At 44.6% G+C, this 20141-nt stretch overlaps 5 protein-coding genes across 5 annotated transcripts; 1 reads left to right on the forward strand and 4 right to left on the reverse strand.

Moving 5' to 3' along the window:
• Positions 1 to 526: 526 nt before the first annotated feature.
• N7462_009365 (uncharacterized protein) lies at positions 527 to 2400 on the reverse strand (the record flags this gene model as incomplete). The annotated part of the gene is made up of 6 exons (XM_057081079.1): positions 527 to 625; positions 681 to 773; positions 830 to 1440; positions 1491 to 1655; positions 1722 to 2150; positions 2217 to 2400. The coding sequence occupies 6 exons, from the start codon at positions 2398 to 2400 to the stop codon at positions 527 to 529; spliced, it is 1581 nt and encodes a 526-aa protein (XP_056929916.1).
• Positions 2401 to 3468: 1068 nt separating this feature from the next.
• Positions 3469 to 3894, reverse strand: N7462_009366 (SDR family NAD(P)-dependent oxidoreductase; the record flags this gene model as incomplete). Its single annotated transcript, XM_057081080.1, has 2 exons — positions 3469 to 3819; positions 3871 to 3894. The coding sequence occupies 2 exons, from the start codon at positions 3892 to 3894 to the stop codon at positions 3469 to 3471; spliced, it is 375 nt and encodes a 124-aa protein (XP_056929917.1).
• Positions 3895 to 6530: 2636 nt separating this feature from the next.
• Positions 6531 to 7757, reverse strand: N7462_009367 (uncharacterized protein; the record flags this gene model as incomplete). The annotated part of the gene is made up of 1 exon (XM_057081081.1): positions 6531 to 7757. One exon carries the CDS (start codon positions 7755 to 7757, stop codon positions 6531 to 6533), a length of 1227 nt encoding a protein of 408 aa, XP_056929918.1.
• Positions 7758 to 13190: 5433 nt separating this feature from the next.
• N7462_009368 (uncharacterized protein) lies at positions 13191 to 15043 on the reverse strand (the record flags this gene model as incomplete). Its single annotated transcript, XM_057081082.1, has 3 exons — positions 13191 to 14067; positions 14133 to 14699; positions 14769 to 15043. The coding sequence occupies 3 exons, from the start codon at positions 15041 to 15043 to the stop codon at positions 13191 to 13193; spliced, it is 1719 nt and encodes a 572-aa protein (XP_056929919.1).
• A 4050-nt stretch (positions 15044 to 19093) lies between these two features.
• On the forward strand, positions 19094 to 19571 carry N7462_009369 (Vegetative incompatibility protein HET-E-1; the record flags this gene model as incomplete). The annotated part of the gene is made up of 2 exons (XM_057081083.1): positions 19094 to 19136; positions 19198 to 19571. The coding sequence occupies 2 exons, from the start codon at positions 19094 to 19096 to the stop codon at positions 19569 to 19571; spliced, it is 417 nt and encodes a 138-aa protein (XP_056929920.1).
• Between the last annotated feature and the right edge of the window lie 570 nt (positions 19572 to 20141).

The raw sequence follows: 20141 nt of genomic DNA on the forward strand, positions 1-20141 counted from the left end.
TCCTTGGTAATATGTGATGATGTTATTATGATAAGAGATAGCTGTTTCCCTCTGACGGAGCTTTGCATGTTCCCCGTCTGTAGGATATGTAGCCATTGCAGGCATGAACGACAGCAGTATGGCAGGATAGATCATAAATGTGAGAAAACTGAGCCTGCTCGTCTTGCGTCCCCGGCCGGAGGGAATCGTCCCAAATTGCATGTTGGGAGGTCAATAGAGAAGACCCGACCCCGAAATCACCAATTAGGTATATCGATGGCAGGATCACGAAGTGCTTGCCTCTATCGACCTAGGAAACAGCACTCCCGCCTGCCAGTACCTGTGAACTGTATCCGGAGAGGGCTATAGATAAAAAAGGAAGCAGAAAGCAGATAAGAGGGTTAGTGATTGTTGACTATGTTGTTGGTTGAGATTTTGAACCCGAAATCTCGATATTCATTCCATTCGCACATTGCTACCAAAAGAGTAATTTAGGTTGAGGGATATCATTAGGTATCATGCCATATCAGAATTTGTCATCAGTACATTAGTCCACGTAAATGCCTTTCTCAAACTTTTCACGGTCGAAGAATCGAGCAACTATGGCATTGCCGTTGAAAATGCGACCTTCGAGAGCATTCACTGCCTGTACCAAACGTCCCATTAGATAAAGTTCTCTAAGGTATCGAAATCGAACTCACCCGCAAAGCAGATAGTGGACTGGTAAATTTCACAAAAACAGGGATTGGAGTGCCGGCATCGCGAGAAATGTAGACTCGTTCCACGGTCCCATACTGGGTTCATCAGAAATCTGGATAAACAGGACAAGGCAAAATGTCATGGAACATACCTTTTCAGAACATTCCTCTCCGATTTCCTGCATTAGGCCACCGCCCTCGCCAAGCTCCAGCTCTGCATCGAGATCCATTCCATCTAGCATTCCCTGAAGGATAATGACTTCGCTCATAGCTCCAAACTTGCCGGTCTCCTCCCCTTTTTTCTTGCTGCCAATGATTTTTCCGAGCCCTGCTGGGGTCACAAATCCTCCGCCTTCAGAATCGGGACGTTTTTTCCGTTTTTCAACTTTTACCTGCAGCGGATTAACAATACCTGAACCTGTAGCACCGAGTCCAGATCCTTTCGTCCATCCATATTTGGAGAGAAGCCGCTCCGCAAAGCCCTTTTGTCCTGGGCGGAGGGAGCGAGGTGCATCTTCATTGACCTCATTTTCCGCAGCTTGCTCATTCGCGAGAACCTCCTCCAATTCAGCCTCTGATGCTGGGATATCCTCGGGTGGTGGTGGGAGCTCGTAACGAACAGGTGCTCGGGATATGGTAGCAGAGCTAGGTTGGAAACTATTGATAGAACGCGGAGGATGAGAGGCAGGAACATTTCCGAATGAATGTGAGGTTTTAGGTTGCTGCATTTGTGGCAAGTATGCTTCTTCGCTGGTGGCATCATCTGGGGGGGAGCTGGAACTTCCTCAGGCGGAGGTGGAGGGGGCTGCTGACTATAGTCGGACATTACTGTATCGTTGTGAGGCTGTTGGCTCATGCGAGCACGGCGGGCAAAGGCATCTTCTCCGGATGCTTCATCGGGGATGTTTGCTGCGGCCGGAGGGGGCACTTCGTTAAAATTAGGCGGTGGCGCAAAGCTAGCGGGAGGTGCGAATTGGCCTGTCACTTGCTTTTAGTACCAATGACTTATTCAAAGCCCCATGAAGAGTGACCGGGTGAACATACGGTTTATCGGTCGGTCAGAGTCATCGCTGTCTGAGTCTCTAGTTGGCGATCGTCTCATTCGATGCGCATATAGCCGATCTTTCCATTCGCGGACTTCGCATATCTTCTCATCACTATTTCGATATTCTTCGTAGTTATTTGGTCGAGAAGGATCGTAGATGTCGTCCCAGTTCTGCATCACTGCCTGCTCTTCACGGTTCTTCTTGCGCTTCTTCCTTCCACCGCGCTGGCGCTTCTCACCCATATAGTACCCAAAATCATCATCCTCGGTAGCGGCCCAGTCAGCTAGTGTGGTTTTCACCGGTGCTGCAGAAGAGACCGAGGCTGGTCCGGTATTAGGAAGCGGTGCTGTTTTGGCCAGTGCAGGTTTGGGTTTAGGTTTCTGGGTTGAGAGCTGGGGCCGCTTGGTGGGTTGAAATCGAAGAGAAGCTGTCCGGTGGAGATAAGGTGAGCTAAAGATGCCTCAGTTCAATCATCAAAGAAATTCACAAGTACCAGCATTGAGCTGCTGCTTTTTGGCAGCGGACTCGTCGGGCAGCGCGTCGGTCTCGGAGCTTTGTTTGAAGGCGATGGGTGCCCGGGAGATGGTCCCCGGGGATGACTCCGCGGAAGGATCAAGTAAATTTGCATATAACGACATCATTCCCCCGCCTTTAGACGGGGTTGATTCGGAGGCCATAGTCACTGGTCGAAGTGGTTTCGCAAGAACTGGTAAGCAGCAAGTGATGGACGATAAAGCGATAGCGCCTGTCCCTATGGCTCACCGCCATATTCACCGCCATCCATCCCGGCCCTACATCCCAAACTACTACACTTCAAACTGCTAGGGATTCCTTGGCGGGAGAGCAGGAAAGGGGAAAGTAAACCACCGTGTACCAGTAGGACAGCTCTCACATCATCCACTTAAGTGTCATAGCAATACACCATCTGCTGCATTGGATCAAGCAGCTGGCAGGGTAGAAACAAGAAGCGGGAGACGCAGAGACAATCTATGTCTTCTCAAAGCAGCTTATAAGAAGTATGTCGACCTTGTGATGCCTCAAGTCTACCTAAATGTTCTATTTGATTTTGAAAAAAAAAGCATTCGCGACACTTGAGGGAGAAGCAGCTTCATTAAATATGTCTCACAACGTAAGAGGTAAGAGACTAGTTTGAGTGGTTATTGAGGCTGGCATATATATCTATTGTACAATTAGATTATGCTCGAGCAAATATTATGAAGACAAAATTCACCACCCCCCCCACCCCCCCCCCCCATATCAGAGTTCAAAACCGGATAGTCTAGCAGACCCAGCCTCCATCCACGTTGTAAACAGCACCAGTAACAAACGACGACGCATCACTTAGCAGAAAAGAAATTACATTGGCCACTTGAATTGGTTCCGCCCGCATCTTTTGCGTCGTGAGCTGCAAGCCACACTTTACATGTTCCGGATCCTCGCCGGCAGAAATTGGTGTATTCACGGATCCTAGAAGAAAGTTAGTCAGCGAGGAGCCAACTTTTAATGACGACCGAGGTGAATGGACTTACCGGGGGAAACACAGTTCACTCGGATATGCTGGTTTTCTTTTGTGGCTGTTCTGGTTAAATCAATGACTGCCGCTTACTTGAGCAATAAGGTGAGTTTCCGGGTGCTCCAAATTGTCCAAATGAACTTGCTGCAGAGACCTTCACATGAGCTCTGACCCGACATTTCAAGTGAGAGATTTGAAATGCTCACAATACTTCCACCTGCAGTCATTGCCCTCAATTGTGCTCTGAGACAAAGAAAGACGCCACGCGTATTGACAGAAAAGTTGAAATCCATGCATCTTCCGTCAGCTCGGTGATTGGCTTAGCCGGAGAAATAACACCAGTCATGTTCACTGCACCATCTAGCTTTCCAAACTTTTGTACGGTCATTTCAATCCATTCATCCACTGATTTGCTGGAGCGTACGTCGACAACTGAAATCATGTGCCTTTCTGGGTAATCCAGGGTCACTGCCTGTTGAAGTTCCTCTTCATTAATGTCGGCTAGCGAAACAGAACCGCCCTGGAGCGCAACGAGTCTTGCGGTTGCCAGGCCCATACCAGACGCGGCACCGGTAACAGCAATCTATGGGGAAATCAGCTTCGACCTTCAGACTCTAGGGGTTTATTTCTCTACCACTTTTTCTTCCAAAGAGGACATATCGTGAATTTTCTTCTGAGGAGAGATCTGAAGGGATCTACGGAGAAATCTACTCATGGAACCAAGGAGCCATTTAAAGGACACCGAGGTAATATTGTGATCATATTACTTAACTTCCCGATCGCAGAACATTCTGTCAATATAGTAGGATACGGTATCGACTAGGAAAGCTAGGATCCAATTGAATGAGATGCTCAATATAGTGATGTATTGAGTGACTGAACTATCTAAGTGTGTAGGCGGGGGGATGTTGAATATCCCCTACCTCGCTGTCTAGCGTGTTACGGCGCTGGGTTCCGAGTATATCCGGGATACTATACAAAACATGTAGCAAATCGAGTATCCCTGTAACAATCTGACGCACATGGGGATATGTGGGTCTCGCCTGTATTATGCAGTCTTCCTTCTTGACACATTCTTATCAAAGGAAATACTGGGTCTTGTAAGTCCGAATTCGGTGGTGAAAATGGCAACACTTTCCGTCTTCTCAAGCCGGGGAATAGCTGCCGACATGTGACGGTAAGTCCAAACGCTTTCAGGCTCCTTGAACTAGGAAATTCTAACGGGGCTGGAAGCAAGATTGCCATTAAATACCAGAGGCACTAGTCGAGTAAGGAAAATCTAATGCGGCATCGACATCATCATGGTTTAGAAATTCCCACTATTCCTTCGTCACAACGCCGGAAGATGTCATCGGGGAAATACGTATGCGGGACCCTCTGTGGAAAGTGCCTCCCACTTCCGAGACTCCGAAGAGTCGTTTAGGTCATTTCGATCTATAAAACTCTATTGCTAGATTGACCATGTAGCAAAACGCCCTATTCAGAGAACATTCTCACTTAAAATAATGTCAGAAAACTGCTTTTAGGAACAATGATCGTTTCTGTTTTGTCTGGAACGATTGAGTCAAGTTACTTGACTCCCTTCGTGACATGATACCCATTGTTGGAAACGCTGCTGACGCTGCTGCTGAACATCCGATAAGGCTGTATCAAATCTTTCCTGTTGGGCAGGGTTCCAGGAAAGGGTTATTCCCCAAGTCCTCGGTTAGGCTTCCTTCCCGAGCCCATCGTGTGATCCGTTACCGAAACCCAGACTGGGGAGATAAGAAGTAGAGAGACATGGGGTCCCCGCGATTGAAACCCACGGGGATAGCGTTCTTTTCAATGAGTAGAAAGCTGTGGGGAAAAAAAGAAAACTTAACTTTCTTATTATATCTTTCCTGTCATCTCTGCCCTATATAAAAGAACCATGATTTCAATGGCACATATGGCTCGGTTATGGGCATCATTGAGTCTCTTCGAACGATGCCTCGAAGCCATGGACGTGTGCCGATAATTCAAATCTAATTTAGTTTGTCATTCGAATATTTTCTTAGCCTATCTTGTAAGATGACTATGCGAATGTGTTCCTAACAAATATTACTTGTACTTCCATTTTTCGTTATTGATTGACTTCTTCCTTTCTCACATCGGAGTCAATCTAACGGCTCGTTTTCTACATTTTACTCGAATCATTATAGTTGTTAAAGGTCTGTACAGTAATAAGAGAAAACCTAGAAATAGTAGATATCTTGATTTACCTCGTTACTAATAAGACACTCTGATAGCTCCTAGCGAGAATATGCTTAGCCTGATTTATAGTCTCAATGGACTTACTTTACGTATTCAAGTATTTTGATCCGGTGGCTAAAGGTATAGACACTGTAAGCGCAGACGCGAATTTAATATAAGTATTGTAGTGAGAGATAGCGGTTGAAGGATGATTCAACATTAATGTACATAAGACAACCCCGCTTACAGAGGGCAGATAATCAGATATCTTCTCTTCTTTATATTCCAATATCTCCTCCCTAGCACTCCTACTGCCCTCTAGAGGCTAGACCTGGTCCACAGATAGGTGCAGTCTTACCCTAGCGTATGTAGTGACTAACGTACAGGGGTAGCGTTAGCCGGAGTAATAGGAGTAGGAATTTGAGCCCTCACTGACATTTATAATTAGAAGCTTTGTATTTTCGCGAGTTGGTAGCGAAGAATACTCTATCAATAGGGGTTTCCACAATCTAAGATATACCTTCTACGACATGCAAACTACCTCCTATGTTCTAACGTCTAAAGCAAGCTACCCGATTTATACAGATTGAATTTTATTTGGGCCCTGGGCACCGACCTCAGACAGCCCGGATTCTGCTTTAAGTTTTGGTGGTTGACCGTTCCAGTCAACTCTGAGAGGAGGAAATACTGCAGCCACATGGCCTTATCGATCAATTTGTAACGATAAGGCCGACAGCATATATCTCTATCCCTATATTGGAAGCTGTAACAGGAATATAAATATTGGTTGATTGATTGATATGGCGTTTCCAGTAGGTCACGGGCTAATTTTGGTCACTCAAGGAGATGCTCATATTTTAGTCTTTAGATCATTAGCAAGAGAGCGTTCGCAATGCCCCAAGTCGGGTCTCACAAAAGGGCTGGTGGCCGATATAAAGTGACGTGGAGGTTGTCGGATTACGCGTCCTGCACGAATCGGTCCATACTAGGCAACTTACCCCTATATTAGCTATCCAAAGTATGTGGTCAGTTAATCTATCCTCAGAACTCACACGAGAGAGTTCCATTGAAAGAGACCGTCTTCTATTTTTCGATGCTACCTGAACTCGATCTATTTTGTGGTGGCCTTTCCCAGCGGAAACAATACTGCCCCTTTGACAAGGCTGTACGCCTTGTCCGTGGGCCTGTTACATAAAGCGGCTCTCCGTTATCGGTTTCACCTAGTTCAAAAGGCACACTGTAATCAGGTGGATTTGGCAGGTCTGGCCAAGTAAGCTGATTAGGTGCATTGGAATATTTTTCAATACTCCCTTTCCGCATCTCTAGCCATTCACTCAAAAACTCGCGGAATATCGATATATCCGAGTCTAGCTCGCGTTTGCACACCCAATCAGAGCTCAGCAGCTCATCGACATTTCGATCCCAGTAGGGGATGCTTGAGAAATGGGTATCGTTTGTGATAAGCTCGTATAATGTATATACGACGCTAGATACATCATCTCGACCCTCGATTAGGGATGCTGTTCCGTAGACGGCCCAATTGAAGTCAAAAAGAAGAATCTTAGTAGTATCCGGATCGATAAGTAGATTTCGAGGCGCAATATCTTGATGCATTACACCGAGTTCAAGATTAAGGAAATCCACAACCTGGGTCAACTGCTTCAACCACTCAAATTGTAAAGGAATCTCAGGGTGATCGGCGAGAGTTCCACTTGGAATATATTTTGTAGTAAACCCAAGAACACGAGACTCTATATCTTCGAGAACAATACGATCAAGTGGCATAATATTCGGATGTGGTGGTAGATGAGCAAGGAGATTTAGCTCATTCCAGGCCATTAGTAGTCTCCGGGGCTTTCCAAAAGGTTCAAATTTAAAAGCAACCCTTTGATCATTATATAATGAGAGATCCACACCAGCTCCGAGACGATCTAGTTCTTGAAGTTCAGAGAACTTGATCGTAGGATAATCAGCGATACGGCAATTATCGAGCGAGGCAAGTAATGAAAATGGAAGATACGCAATAAATTGAGTATCGTCATCCTCCGGGTCCGTTGAGAGTGCAGTAAGGAGCCCGTCGTCGTCGACGGTAATAGCGCGGACCGTAGGTGATAGATAATCAGCAAATTGCGATAAGACCTGGTGTTCAATATCCCCATCAGAGGGGAAAACATTACTAGTGCCTTTGACTTTAATCAATCGTAGTTGATCCCAATCCCAGACGTTGCAATGGGCTTCGACTCCAGGGATCTCGCCGGAGCCAAAGTAGATTTGCTCTGCGGTGAAAAATCTGCCTTCAGGATTGATCATAGCAAATAAATGACAGGAAATGAGGTATTGAAAGGCGTAGGTCAAAGAAGTTTTGCCTTGGTTGTTGGAGTGAGTAACTCATGGTCATAAATCTCCTTCTGGGGTTCCACCAATCTTTTATAGTTTTCTGGCCGCACTTCTGGGTGCTGGCAGTGAGGGGCTCTGGTCATGTGGATGTGGAAAAAATGGCAGAATTGCCCATCTTTTGTGGCTGTGTAGAATCCACTAAGATGACGCAATCTGCCAAAACCATCTATTAAAGTGAATTATTTATTTGCTTTAGTTGTTTGGATTTAAAAGAGCACAAGCGATTCGAAATTTCCATTTCAAGTAGATTGTGCGAATTGAGGTATGCTACGGGACTCCGTGGGGGCCATGCTGGACCGTCTCTTGATAGATTTCCGTTAATGTTGGTGAAGCGCTTAACAAAGCTGTCATTAGAATTCTTCGCCCAACCAACGGGATCCCAACAATAGGGCGATGAATCCCACCCCCATTCATCTCCTATCTCGCTGAGTAGCGTCTTACGGCGCTAAGTTCCGATTATATCCAGCATACTATACAAAACATATAAGGAATCGAGTATTCCTGTAATGGTAGGACGCACAGAGGCATAAGTGGGTCCTCGATGTATTCAATAGCCTCTCCTTCTCAACAATTCCCTATCATAGTCTACCTATTCGGCTTAATGGACCCGGTCGTATGGAGAGTTTCCGTGTCGGCTTTGACATTTCAAAATTCCAATGTTAGTGAAGCGCTTATTCCTGATATCATTAGACGCTTGACACAAGTGAGTATCAGGACTGTGCTATATTTTCAATGTTGGTAAAGCGCTTATTCCTGACATCTAATATACGTTACGCAAGCGAAACATCTGGGGAAATCTAATACATGCAATGAACCAGACAGCTCATAAGTAAATTTGGCAAGGCAGACATGAATAGAAGGGTCGTCTACCTAACCAAAACAATTACTACATTCTACCAGGGGACACAGAACGGAACGTCTGACCAGGAAACAAAGGCTGCTCACAATAGGGTATCGACAGCGTGCCGTTCAATCAATTCAAAACATATAGATACAAAATGATTAAATTGATCAAATTTCTAACTGCCGTTAGTAAACTTTCCGCTATAGTGATATCCGCATGAGAGAGCAAAAAAATGGCGCTGTTGGGGGTTCTCGTATATCTGGAAATTATTATAGAACTAGCCAATGCCAGCTATCTGTTGTTTTCAGACTGCTAGGTGGCTATTGAGCTCGAGATGTGTGGGATTTAATTGAAAGATCGCCCCTATTTCATAATATATGATATGATGAGGATAACCAACATGATAACTTCTTAAATTATTGGACTTGAAGAATAAATGGAGACATACTCAACACAATATCCAAATATAGATCAATTTCTTTTCGTATAATGTGAAAGTAAATGCTTCCAATAGATTACTATAAGTATCAAAGTAGCCTTCAAGATATTCTCAATATCAACTTCAACAAGAGACATTCTTCCATCGGTGTTTGGGAACATATTTCTTCTCCGCTATCAACGAATTATATTATACTTCCTTTCTAAATAACTACTATCACAACCTTGAACAATGGCATCTAACGCTAATGGAGCTGGAAACCCGCAAGGAATTTTGCCTAACGGCATCTCAGGGCATGTCCATGCGAATCAGATACGTGACCGCCGAAACCCCAACAACTGCTCCTGTGGTGTATATCTTTATTATTCATCAGTTTGTGGACATGTGTATCAGAGATATGAATTCAAATGTGGCTCCAAGACCACACCTTCGGGTAAGGCGGGCTTCTGCCAGAGCCCAGCACCCAACCATAATGTCGCAATGCGAGTACGTGTGAGATGCACGAACCCGGCCTGTCATTGAGATTCAGGTATGTTATATTATTAGTCAGGTATAACATCTGGCTGCGTTCTCGAAATAAGTATTCTTGACTGACTAGTCAGAAGTGATGAGCTGATTATTGAGAGAGAGAGAGGTTGTCATTGGGTGATCAGCGTTGTAGGTGTGGATGAGCATAGGATGGGGAGGTATTCGGAAACTTTCCGGGTCCGATTCGTCTGAATGACGTTGTTAACTATCAAAAACTATATAGTAGTTTTAGTCACGTCGTTCTCCATCATACAATTTGTTCGAATAGACAAGAAATACTATATCATAATGAACTGAATCTTTCTAGGATCCCATTATGGATGTTATCTACATTAGTAGGGCAGATATATATGGTTAATACTATTTGATTAACCCGTTAGGGCTTGGACCTTGGAGCTTAGAGTGATCAGGGCTTTTGGCAGGCGCTTTATTATGCCAATGAACAGGTACCGAGCAGCTATAAGCTACCTATATATTTAGACATATTTAGGGCTCTAGGTTGCTGTACCTACAGTTCCCTGAGAGGCAGGCGAAGCCCTAGATCTACTAGATCGTCTATCAGGGGCCGGGAAAAAAATTTAGTCTGGATAAATCGCTCTATTAGAATAATATCTATTAGTTCTATCGTATCTAACGTTACAAGCCTTGGTGGAATAAATTTAGCTGTTATGGCATAACTACATCCGTGATACTATCCGGATTACCTTCGGACCCGAAACTTGTACATGATTTAATAAGGGAGAAGGTATACTTTATCGTTCTTATTCATCATGGATTGTATCATAAATCATAATAAAGAGATATCCCCAATTTTCCAACTGAATTTAAAGAGATTTTAAGATTCAGTCATTGAATTGTATACAATATCCTTCTTTAATACGGATTCATTATCGATTCTATTTTGATGATCATTGTTTTGTTACCTCATCAACAGGTCGCTACCTTGCAAGTAATACTAAATTAACCCTTTAATTAGATATAAGGATAAAGACTGCGATAAATATACTTCACGCTAGAAATAACAGCCGAGGAAATTCAAAATTTTCGTCCGGCCTCACATTGGTACTTACTATGCTATATGTATGAGATAATGAATACGATATTTTATTCATTTCTAGGGAAGAGCATATTGAATTACATTGGTTTGGTTTGAAGCTCAGCTAGCTGGCTCAATCTGGGCCCTCTTGTGACTTAATCTCTATCAACATTTCAGACACGACCACATGGGCAGGCTTGTACTGCTGACCTAAATCCTGGCTTTGAACTGTTAAGTGCGACGTTAGGTTGGGAGACGCATGTAAGTACTTTCAGACTAGTACTCCCTACCCCCTCTATGCCTATCCAGGAGACCGTAGAGCTAGTAGGTAAGGGCTCCCAGGAGCATACAGTTTAATTGATTGGTTGATTGGCTGATCAACCCTTAGGCTCCATCGAGGCGCAACGTATATCAGTAAATGCACTAAATGAGACGTCAAGTTCAATTCCATGGGCTCACGAAAAAATTCCGATACTAGCGATATCACGAGTTCGTGCGCTTGTTAGGATTAGAAGACGTCTTTTCTATAAAGGGTCCCGTATAGGGCACCTCCATGAAAGTGCCACTTTATATATAGTCTTATCCCGCACGGTGTATCATATTTTCTAAATAATATATAAGCGATTCGTATATATCTAATGTAGCATCAGAACCCTAAAGACAGAATCGCCGTAGGATTCGGTCTATTCTTCCATATATGAGTTACTTTAGTTTCCTATCTAAATTATTATGAATTCCTTATGTAGATAATAGTCCACAACACGAACAAGTAGTACCCTTACATTATTTCTATCCGACCTCCCTAGATAGGAGATAATATATATCAATTAAAATAGATGGCAAAACTCAAGTGTTTTAGAGATGTTTAATGGATACTTGATATTCTGAATCGCCTATCCCTAGTGTTAGAATACTACTTGCAGGGTATTGGCCTGTTGGTCAGGTAAGAAAGGAATGAATATCAATATTGGATCGTCATGCAATCAAGGAATAATAATAGTGGTGTATTATTCAATAACTGAATCTTGATTCGGTTTGCAAGAAAGAGGATTCTTGTATTATATTAGTGTCAATGTAATTATCATGACATTCAATAAGTAGATAAAGATAGGTGAGATCTTATCGCGTCATGTTTACACCTTATATCTAGCGCGTTCGATATTCATCTACGTTATGTATACGATTCGTATCCGAAGTTGACCTGAATAGCACCAAGCATCATAGATTTGGTTGTTCCATAACAACTAGGAGGTAAATCGAGAGGAAAGATACCGCTAATATAGCGAGGACCTATATATTCCGCTATACGTCCCAATATTATAGGGACACTCGGCTCTCTGTTTGTTGTGTATAGTATAAAACAGAACTTGCGACGACACAATAGAAAGCTCTCATCTTCATATATGGGCCAATAGTCTATATAGGAGGGGTAAAAGACAGTGTCAAGAGGAAAGGTCACCCAATAATGCATGGATCCATGTATTCCTATGCGCGTTCACAAGTTACAAAGATCTCCGATGCCGTAAATGTTGTCGACATGCTAGGATAGTGTATAGGCTTGTAGAGGAGGGATCTAATAGAACGCAAATCTCAATGTGATGACGTCTAAATATCTAGGATTGTTGGTAGGGACTGTTGAATATCCTCTTTCTCGCTGACTAGCGTGCCATTACAACGCTAATTCTGAGTTTACCTAGGACAAGATGGCCCATATCTTAAGATGTTTTAGTAGAGCCTCAACATCTCAGCCTGCAGCTCCCTCTCATTTTATTTGAAAGCTGTGTGAAATCATGGCTAATCAGAAAGCTTGATGAATCATAGCATCCTTCTTATCAGTTCCATGGGCCTCTGGAGAGGATCAACTGGCCATATATGACAGTTTTATGTAGAACCATTCCTATATTTTTTCCATATATTATATTTAATATCTCATTGTTGCTTTTTGTCGTTTAAGAGTATTCGATATCTTTGATTGGGAAATTTCCTTATTGTAAGAGAGAAATGATCACTACTAGAATCTCCTCAGGTCTTTCTCTCCCATTGATCAGGTTTCTCTTCTATAAAATCGATCTAATTGATAATCGGATTCCCATCGCTGTTAGAAAAAAACAAAATGCTTTTATTCCATGCCAGGGCTTTATGATTCCTTATCGTGATAATCCAGGGGCAGTTCAATAAAGAGAGGTTAATGTCATTCATTCAATAGTCATCAGCAACCTAAGTTTTTGCTTCTTTCAAATAATTCATTAAGTGTCATAGACAGGCATGATCTCCTAGCTATCCCAGTCCAAGAGGCTTTGTATATCCAATCAGAAATTTCAGTACTCGTCGTATCTTCCATCGACTGGTTTCCTAACTAGTTCCCTCACTTTGACGGGTGTGTTCGGAGAGTCATATGGCATGTTTGACGACTGATCTGATTCGGAAACATGTGGCTGCTGGGAGACAGAATCGTACTTCCTGCGCTTGCGAATGAAGAAGCTAAATTCAAAACGCTGGTTAGCTAAAATGCCCGATGCTGATTGGAGAGGGTTGTACTGACATGGATGCTACAATAATGGCTGCGAGGAAGGGAACTCCAAGTCCTACGCAAAGGCCGATGATAACCTTGTTACTTGTACCATCCGTAGTACCATTGAGAATGCTGCTTCCTCCAGTGGCCGAGCTTGCATCATAGGACTTCGGTGATCCTGATGTTGAGGACATCCTTTTCACATCATCTCCAAATGCAATGGGACTAGTGACTGAGGCAAAGATGCTTGCTGGCATTGTTGCGGTAGCACCTGATGTTACAGTGACCGTTGATGTAACGGTAGTTGTGTAAGATGTAGTGTTCTGGTAACGAACGGGACAATAGATCGCGCCTGAAGTGATACAATTGACAATTGTATAGGACTCATCCGACGTCACAGTTGTTGTGACTACGCCCTTGTTAGAATCCTCTCGTTCGTTCAAATATGCGCGAGCGGTGATCTCAGAGGATGCAGTTGATGTAGTCGATGCCGACTTTGTCTTTGCACAGGTACTGGTAAGAGTTGTATACCAGACAGGGACAGTTGTGATAGGCGCCGGGCCCCAAGCATATGTATCGACCGCGACCGTGGCACCAGCCGCTGCTCCAACAGCAAGCGTATATTCCACCGCTGCCTCCCATTCACAGTCACCACTATCGGCGTCTTCTTTATGATTTACTTCTGTCACAAAGTCGGCAACATAGGCAAAGATCTCAGCCACAACGCCAGCACTGAATTTCGGCAGGAAATCTTCATCAACAGAGATATCCGCTCCCACGCTCGCTTTCAGACTCAGCACCGCCTGAAGAGAACCCCCTTCGCCTGTAAGGGTAACAGGTAATATTTCATAAGAGCCACCGGGCCTAGAAAGATCACGTTTTTGTCAGCGATAAGGATTTGTTTCACTTATCATAAGTGAGCAACTTACATTGTAATACTCGACAAGTCAGTTTTAAACATTTCCAAATCAAAGGCCAATCCGTCATCGAGCTTTATATGAATGCCACTCCCAATGTCGATCTCGGCTTCTGCAATCAGGATCAAGTCCACACTGAACAAGACTCCAAGGTCAACCCCTGGAACAGAAATTCCTACTGGGCTCTCGGAGGTGTATATATTCAACGTATAGGCTGCCCCTGTCGCAAGCTGGATATCGAGATCCAGATACATCTCCAGGTCATCGAACTCCAAGTGTACTTTCGCATCAGAAATTTCAGCGTTGTTCAAGCTGACGTCGACATCTAGGGTTGGCCAGGCCGTAAGATCATTTTCGAGCTCGTCAATGTTTAGACTGGTAATGTCTGTGAAAATCTCTTTCACATGGGCCTCTAGTTGGTCAGTCATATTGCTGACAGCACCAGAGACCTTGTCCTTGGCAGTATCGACTGCTTGAGTGAAGTTGGTGCTCCCAGTTAGTGTCAGACTGCCAGTGACCGAGCCATTGACGTAACAAGTAGAACAGATAATACTGATAGTCGGGTCATAGTTCGTAGAGCTGCAAAATTACATGTAAGCAATATGTCTTCAAACAAAGACCACAGGGATAGAGTAAGAATGGACCGACCTGTCGCCATATTCAGCATCGTTTCCTCCTAGAGTAAACAAAGTGGCTCCATCCCAGGATTTTGCAAGAGATGTCCGATTCATAGTGTAAACTTCATCTTGGGATCTGGCGACATGGAAAGCTCGCCCCAATGCACTCAGAGTATCTGCATCTGTCATTCCAGGCCCATTCCTAGTCCTCAGTGCACTGTTCACATTGTTCATGGGTAACAGAGCTCCGGCAGAGCCCAGTGTGGGCAGGCAGCCCAGGAGGATGGGTAAAATAGAGGTGAGCATCTTGATACACAGCTCAAAATTTTACGTATCATCTGGGATGGCCGATATGGCTCTTTAAGACTCTGAAGGCTTGTGGTAGTGTTGGGGATTTATGTTCAAAATACTATGCTTGAGACGACTGCGGCTCTCTTCCAGGGACTAAAAATTGATTCGATATCCACTGACCCTCGTTCGGCCCCATTTTCTTGGCCGTAGGGGCTTAGAGGGGGGGGGGGGGTGGTTGGGCTCGACAAAAGGCGCGTTAGCGCCAACAAAATGAGCATGAACCATGCATCTCTCAATCTAGGTCGTCCGCTTATTGGTGAGCAGTTTCCGTGTTGGATAAGAGGCGGTTTTGCTAAATTAGTATCCCGACAGGGATTCAGTCATGTGCTTCTTGCGGCCATGGCCATTTATGACAGGTGAACAAATGTCGATTAACGGCATGCCGGTGCCATATCGAAAGATAACCTGTGTATCCATCTATATTCAAATACTTCCTGCTCAGTTCTCCCCATTTTTCTCAAAGTGGGTGAGAAGCTTAATTTGGTAGGAAGTGACAATGGGGCAAGCAGAAAGCAGACAACAAAAGATCGGAGGAGGACCAAAAGAGGCAGTGGGGCGATGCATCGTCTAAGGTACATGCTGCATGAGCTCGGAGTGTCTAATGCACGAACTAATCACTGCCCAAAGTCATGTCAGGTAAAGATTTCCCCCGAACCTATCTAGCGGCAGTTTTGGCCCCATTCTGGCAGTTGAGGCCCGAGCGGAGTTTCATTTTCGAGAAAGGCCATCCGCTTCTCTTTGAAGTTACGACGGGCAAAGTTGACTTTCACATATAAGGATTCCCAACCAAAAGAGCACTCTGAAGAAAACAAAATTTAAAAGGTAAATCAGTCCGGCCGGTGCAGCCCGAAGGGCTGACCGTGGCAGAGAATTTTGACTGCGGTCCATTGCATAAGTGTGCGGGGGTCGTGCAGCTCACACGTTTGACCGCACAGCGAGGCGGCTGGGCATGACTCAATATCCGCATAGCTGTCACTTATATTACCAGGACCTTTGTCCTGGATTCTCAAAATAGCAGGTCGATCGGGTCGGGGCGGGGTGGCAGTCATTAACCTAAGCTGCCGTTCGAGATTTCCTCCACTTTGGACCCCACGAGAAAGCATGCACGATTTGGTACGCCCTCGGCTGCCTCGAGCTTGAGCCCCAGTCTGTGTGCGCCTTGCGTGTATTCTTCATTGTATGGATCCAGATGTGACATGTGTTCCAGCATATATACCGGATAATGTCTAGCAATTCTTGGCTTTCCCTTTCCATTCTAGTGATCACCCCGTCGCCGCTTTTACTCCCTAAATAGAATTGAGCACGCCCCTGACCGGCCAGAGCTGATCAGTGATCATTATGTAATCAAGCTAATCACTCACTGAGCCTGATCGAAGCACCCTGATTTGCTCAGTGAGCCTGCTCTGAGCACCATGATCTGATCACTGACCCTGACCTGATTCATCGTAGGGTTGTTTATTAAGCTTCGCAATTCACGTGGCCTGAGTAAGCGGGCTCATTAAAACGCGACACGCTAGCTTGACCGCTGTACAAGAATTAGCTTCGTGAAGTTGCCACTAAATAGCGATCTTTCCCTTTACAAACGGAATATACCTGATTAATTTCGTTTTAATGAACAGTTGAATCTATTGAGATTTGACGCTCCTAGGAGCATTCTCCGTTCTCCCAACGCATACCCAATTTGGGAGAACTATCTAGGCAGATGTGTAAATAGGTAAACTACGTAAATCATTTCATTCTCATTGGATATCGAGTAGGTTAACCCGTCAGCGATCATCTCCAACTTGACCAAAACTGTTTCAATGTCTTTGTCTTCACCCCTTTCTGGCAAGATTGAGTGGAAGTAAACCCAAAAAATTAATATTTTCTAGACCGAATTTGCTCCTGGGAGCATCAGCACGGGGCCTCATCAGTATATGCCGGCCCTTTAGATTTAATGACATAGTTTTTTTTGGATGGATGACTCTTCTAAGCTCTTAGGAGCTTATCATAGAAGCAACTATTTCGAGCACACTAGAAAGTGTTAAACATTGACCTCGACAATAATTCCCTTTGCGACCATATACCAAACTTGCTCGTATGCCACTTGAAAGAGGTTCGCTACGGACACATCTAACAAGCACGTCTTTTTGATCGATTCAGAAATCCACCCACAACAACGATTCTGTCATATAATATTGCAACACGAGGCTATTCCCAACTTTATGCCTCAGGTGTCAGTTCGACACCTTATCGGTCAGGCTTCGAAATGACAGCCCCACTTCTCCCCAACATAGATGCATGACCTACAAGACCCTGAGGGTTCGGTGCCCTTCCATTAGGGATTCGTGAACCCCTCTTTCCTGTAGCCTTTGCTTGCCTCTGTTACATGCGGGCCACGTCAGACCACATGTTATAATGTGATCTATCGCCTTTGCCTTGGTCATATGGGAAGGTGTTGAAGTCTGTACATAAATTGAGGATTATGGAGAGATCCATGATAGTAAGAAACAGTGTTTTGCTTTCCTTACTTGACGTTTATCTTCCTACCTAGTCGACAGGCTTTCTACCCTGTATAAGTAGTTATTCTCTAACAGATTTCTATGGGAATGATTCTTCAGAAGCGGAAGCGTCCTGCTGAACAGAAAGCATACGAGGTTCGGCAAAAAAGGCAAAAAGGTGAGCTATATACCGAGAACCCGCAGTGGCCCTCATACAACTCCTCTAATTTAAGGATTAGCTATTATCTGCCCAAGGTGCGATAGTATCGTTGCCGTCTGAATTGTTATGTATGATCTGCGACTACTTGGATATCGAATTTCTTACAAGCTTTTTCCGCGTGTCGCGTAGCTTCCAGATGCTGGTGCAACCAATGATATTCATAGAGTTTCACTCGGGTCTATACGATCAGCGAAACCTTTGGAAACGGCTAGAATCTCTAGCAAATGCATTAACGAGTCATTTAACTCTTGGACCAAAGATGTTTCATATCCCTGTGAAACTCCATACGCTTAGGCATGTGGAGAAACTCGACAACTCCTTCGTCCAATTCTTTCAAAGGCTACGAATCTTCGCTCTTTGTCTCTTCCGATTCATATTGCTACTACAGATCTTCTCGATAGCCGTAATTTTGGCTACCTCGGGATGGACTTGAAGATCAAAGCTGCATATGATTGGATTTTGGGCCTTGACGAGATAACACTCGCCCGGTCTCCCGTTCAGTACGATCAGCTGTACACCTACCACTGGCTAGACGAATTACGACTCCAACGCATGGATATTACATAGTTCGTGTGCATTAGACTATCGGTCTGCCATTCGACTTCTGCGACGACTCCGAAGTCTTGAGGTGGTTGTGTTCTACAAGGTCGAGCTACGGGGCTGTGCTTCCTTCAGTTGCGAGTCAAAAGTGGCGGGAATCATCAAGGCATTGGCTTCTTCCAAGAGTCACCTTAGGAAACTGGCTTTACACATCACTGGATTTCGCGATTCTTCGACTGGAATCAGTAAAATCTTGTCTTTTGATTCCCTCTTGGGCGTTCAAGATCTCGAGATTTACGAACATGATCTAGCCGCCAACGCTGTATTCCCCCCCTCCTTGACCAAACTAGCGCTCGTTGACTGGGAAGAACAGCCAAGCTTTCCTTTCACAAAATATTTAGCCCAGAAAAGCCTCCCTATACACCTTGAATCTATCACCAGCTATAGTAGAGCCCCGGACATATTGCGCCAAGCGCTGGAAGAGACTTGGAGCTCTTACGAGGTCGAGATTCACTATCGCAGATTCGATGATTGCCCGCCGACAGGCCCTTTTCGCGTACACTCGGATTCGAAATTGGCTTCCATAAGAATTACACATACTTGTGTTCTGGAACCCTCTGCCAAGACAGATCATCCAATTACAGCAAAGAAAACCAAAGGTAAGGCTCCATGTTATCGCTCAAAAGGGTATAGCCGCCTCTAGTATCGGACTAGTCTTAGGGTCCGAGATAGTTTTTCTGTGTACAATATGGAAGCCAATTTCGAATGCGAGTGTATCATCCAAGCACCTTCATTCAGAATGTCGAAAGTACGTCTGAATTCCAAGTTTTCTGCTTGGCAGCTCTAAGTCTAACTTAAACCCTCACAAGATCCAGAAGGGCAAGGAGTCAATCGCTGCCTCGACTACCTGGCGGTGAGAGACCCGCACGACGTCAAGACGACCATCCACCAAACCAGGTGGGCCGCCCTTAAGGAGTCCTATGAATGGATTCTGTGTCATCCCCAGTTCCTGTGTTGGCGCGACAGCAACGATAGCCAGATCCTTTGGATCAAAGGCGACCCCGGTAAAGGCAAGACGATGCTACTCTGCGGCATTATCGACGAGCTTCGCCCGACCACGAAACTGGCCGATCCCCAAGCCAAGACCTTCCTTTCTTTCTTTTTCTGCCAAGCCACTGTTTCCAAGCTGAGTAACGCTTATGCTGTCCTGCGTGGTTTGATCTATAGGTCTCCTGCCATGTAAATTTGAAGTCACAGGATTTTCGTCTTCGCTATTGACTAAAGGCATAAGTATTGCGCCATGCAATGGTGAGACAACAGTATGAAAATCTAGCTTCATTTCCCAGCAGTGGGTTTCTTGTAAGTGCTTAAGCCGGAGAACAATGAAAAAACGGTGGCTATTCCAGCCAAAACAGTGGCTAAGATGAACACAGTCTGTATCCCAGACAAATATGCCCCCAAATTTATTTCCAGAATCTGAGTATCAAATCCTCGCAGTTTGAGAGATTCCAGCAGATTGCTATGAAAATGAGGAATTTTTTCATGATGGTCGAGATATGCGGACATTTTGTTATAGAGAAGTGACTGGGCCAACTGCAGAAATAAAGCACCACCCAGAAGCTGGAAGAAAAGAGTCATCGCTGTCACTGACGATATTTTCGATGGCTCGACGATGCTTTGGTTGAGGATGATGGGCATTTGACAAGAGAGCCCTATCCCAACACCGGCAAGGAGTTGTAAACCGATAGTAAAAGCTAACGAGGTGTCTTTTTTTAAAGTGCAAAGTAGCCCGTGGGCAATCACAGCCGCTACA

This window comes from Penicillium macrosclerotiorum (assembly GCF_028827735.1).
Source record: "Penicillium macrosclerotiorum strain IBT 26536 chromosome Unknown utg000009l_segment0_segment0, whole genome shotgun sequence".
In the NCBI taxonomy this organism is placed as follows: domain Eukaryota; kingdom Fungi; phylum Ascomycota; class Eurotiomycetes; order Eurotiales; family Aspergillaceae; genus Penicillium; species Penicillium macrosclerotiorum.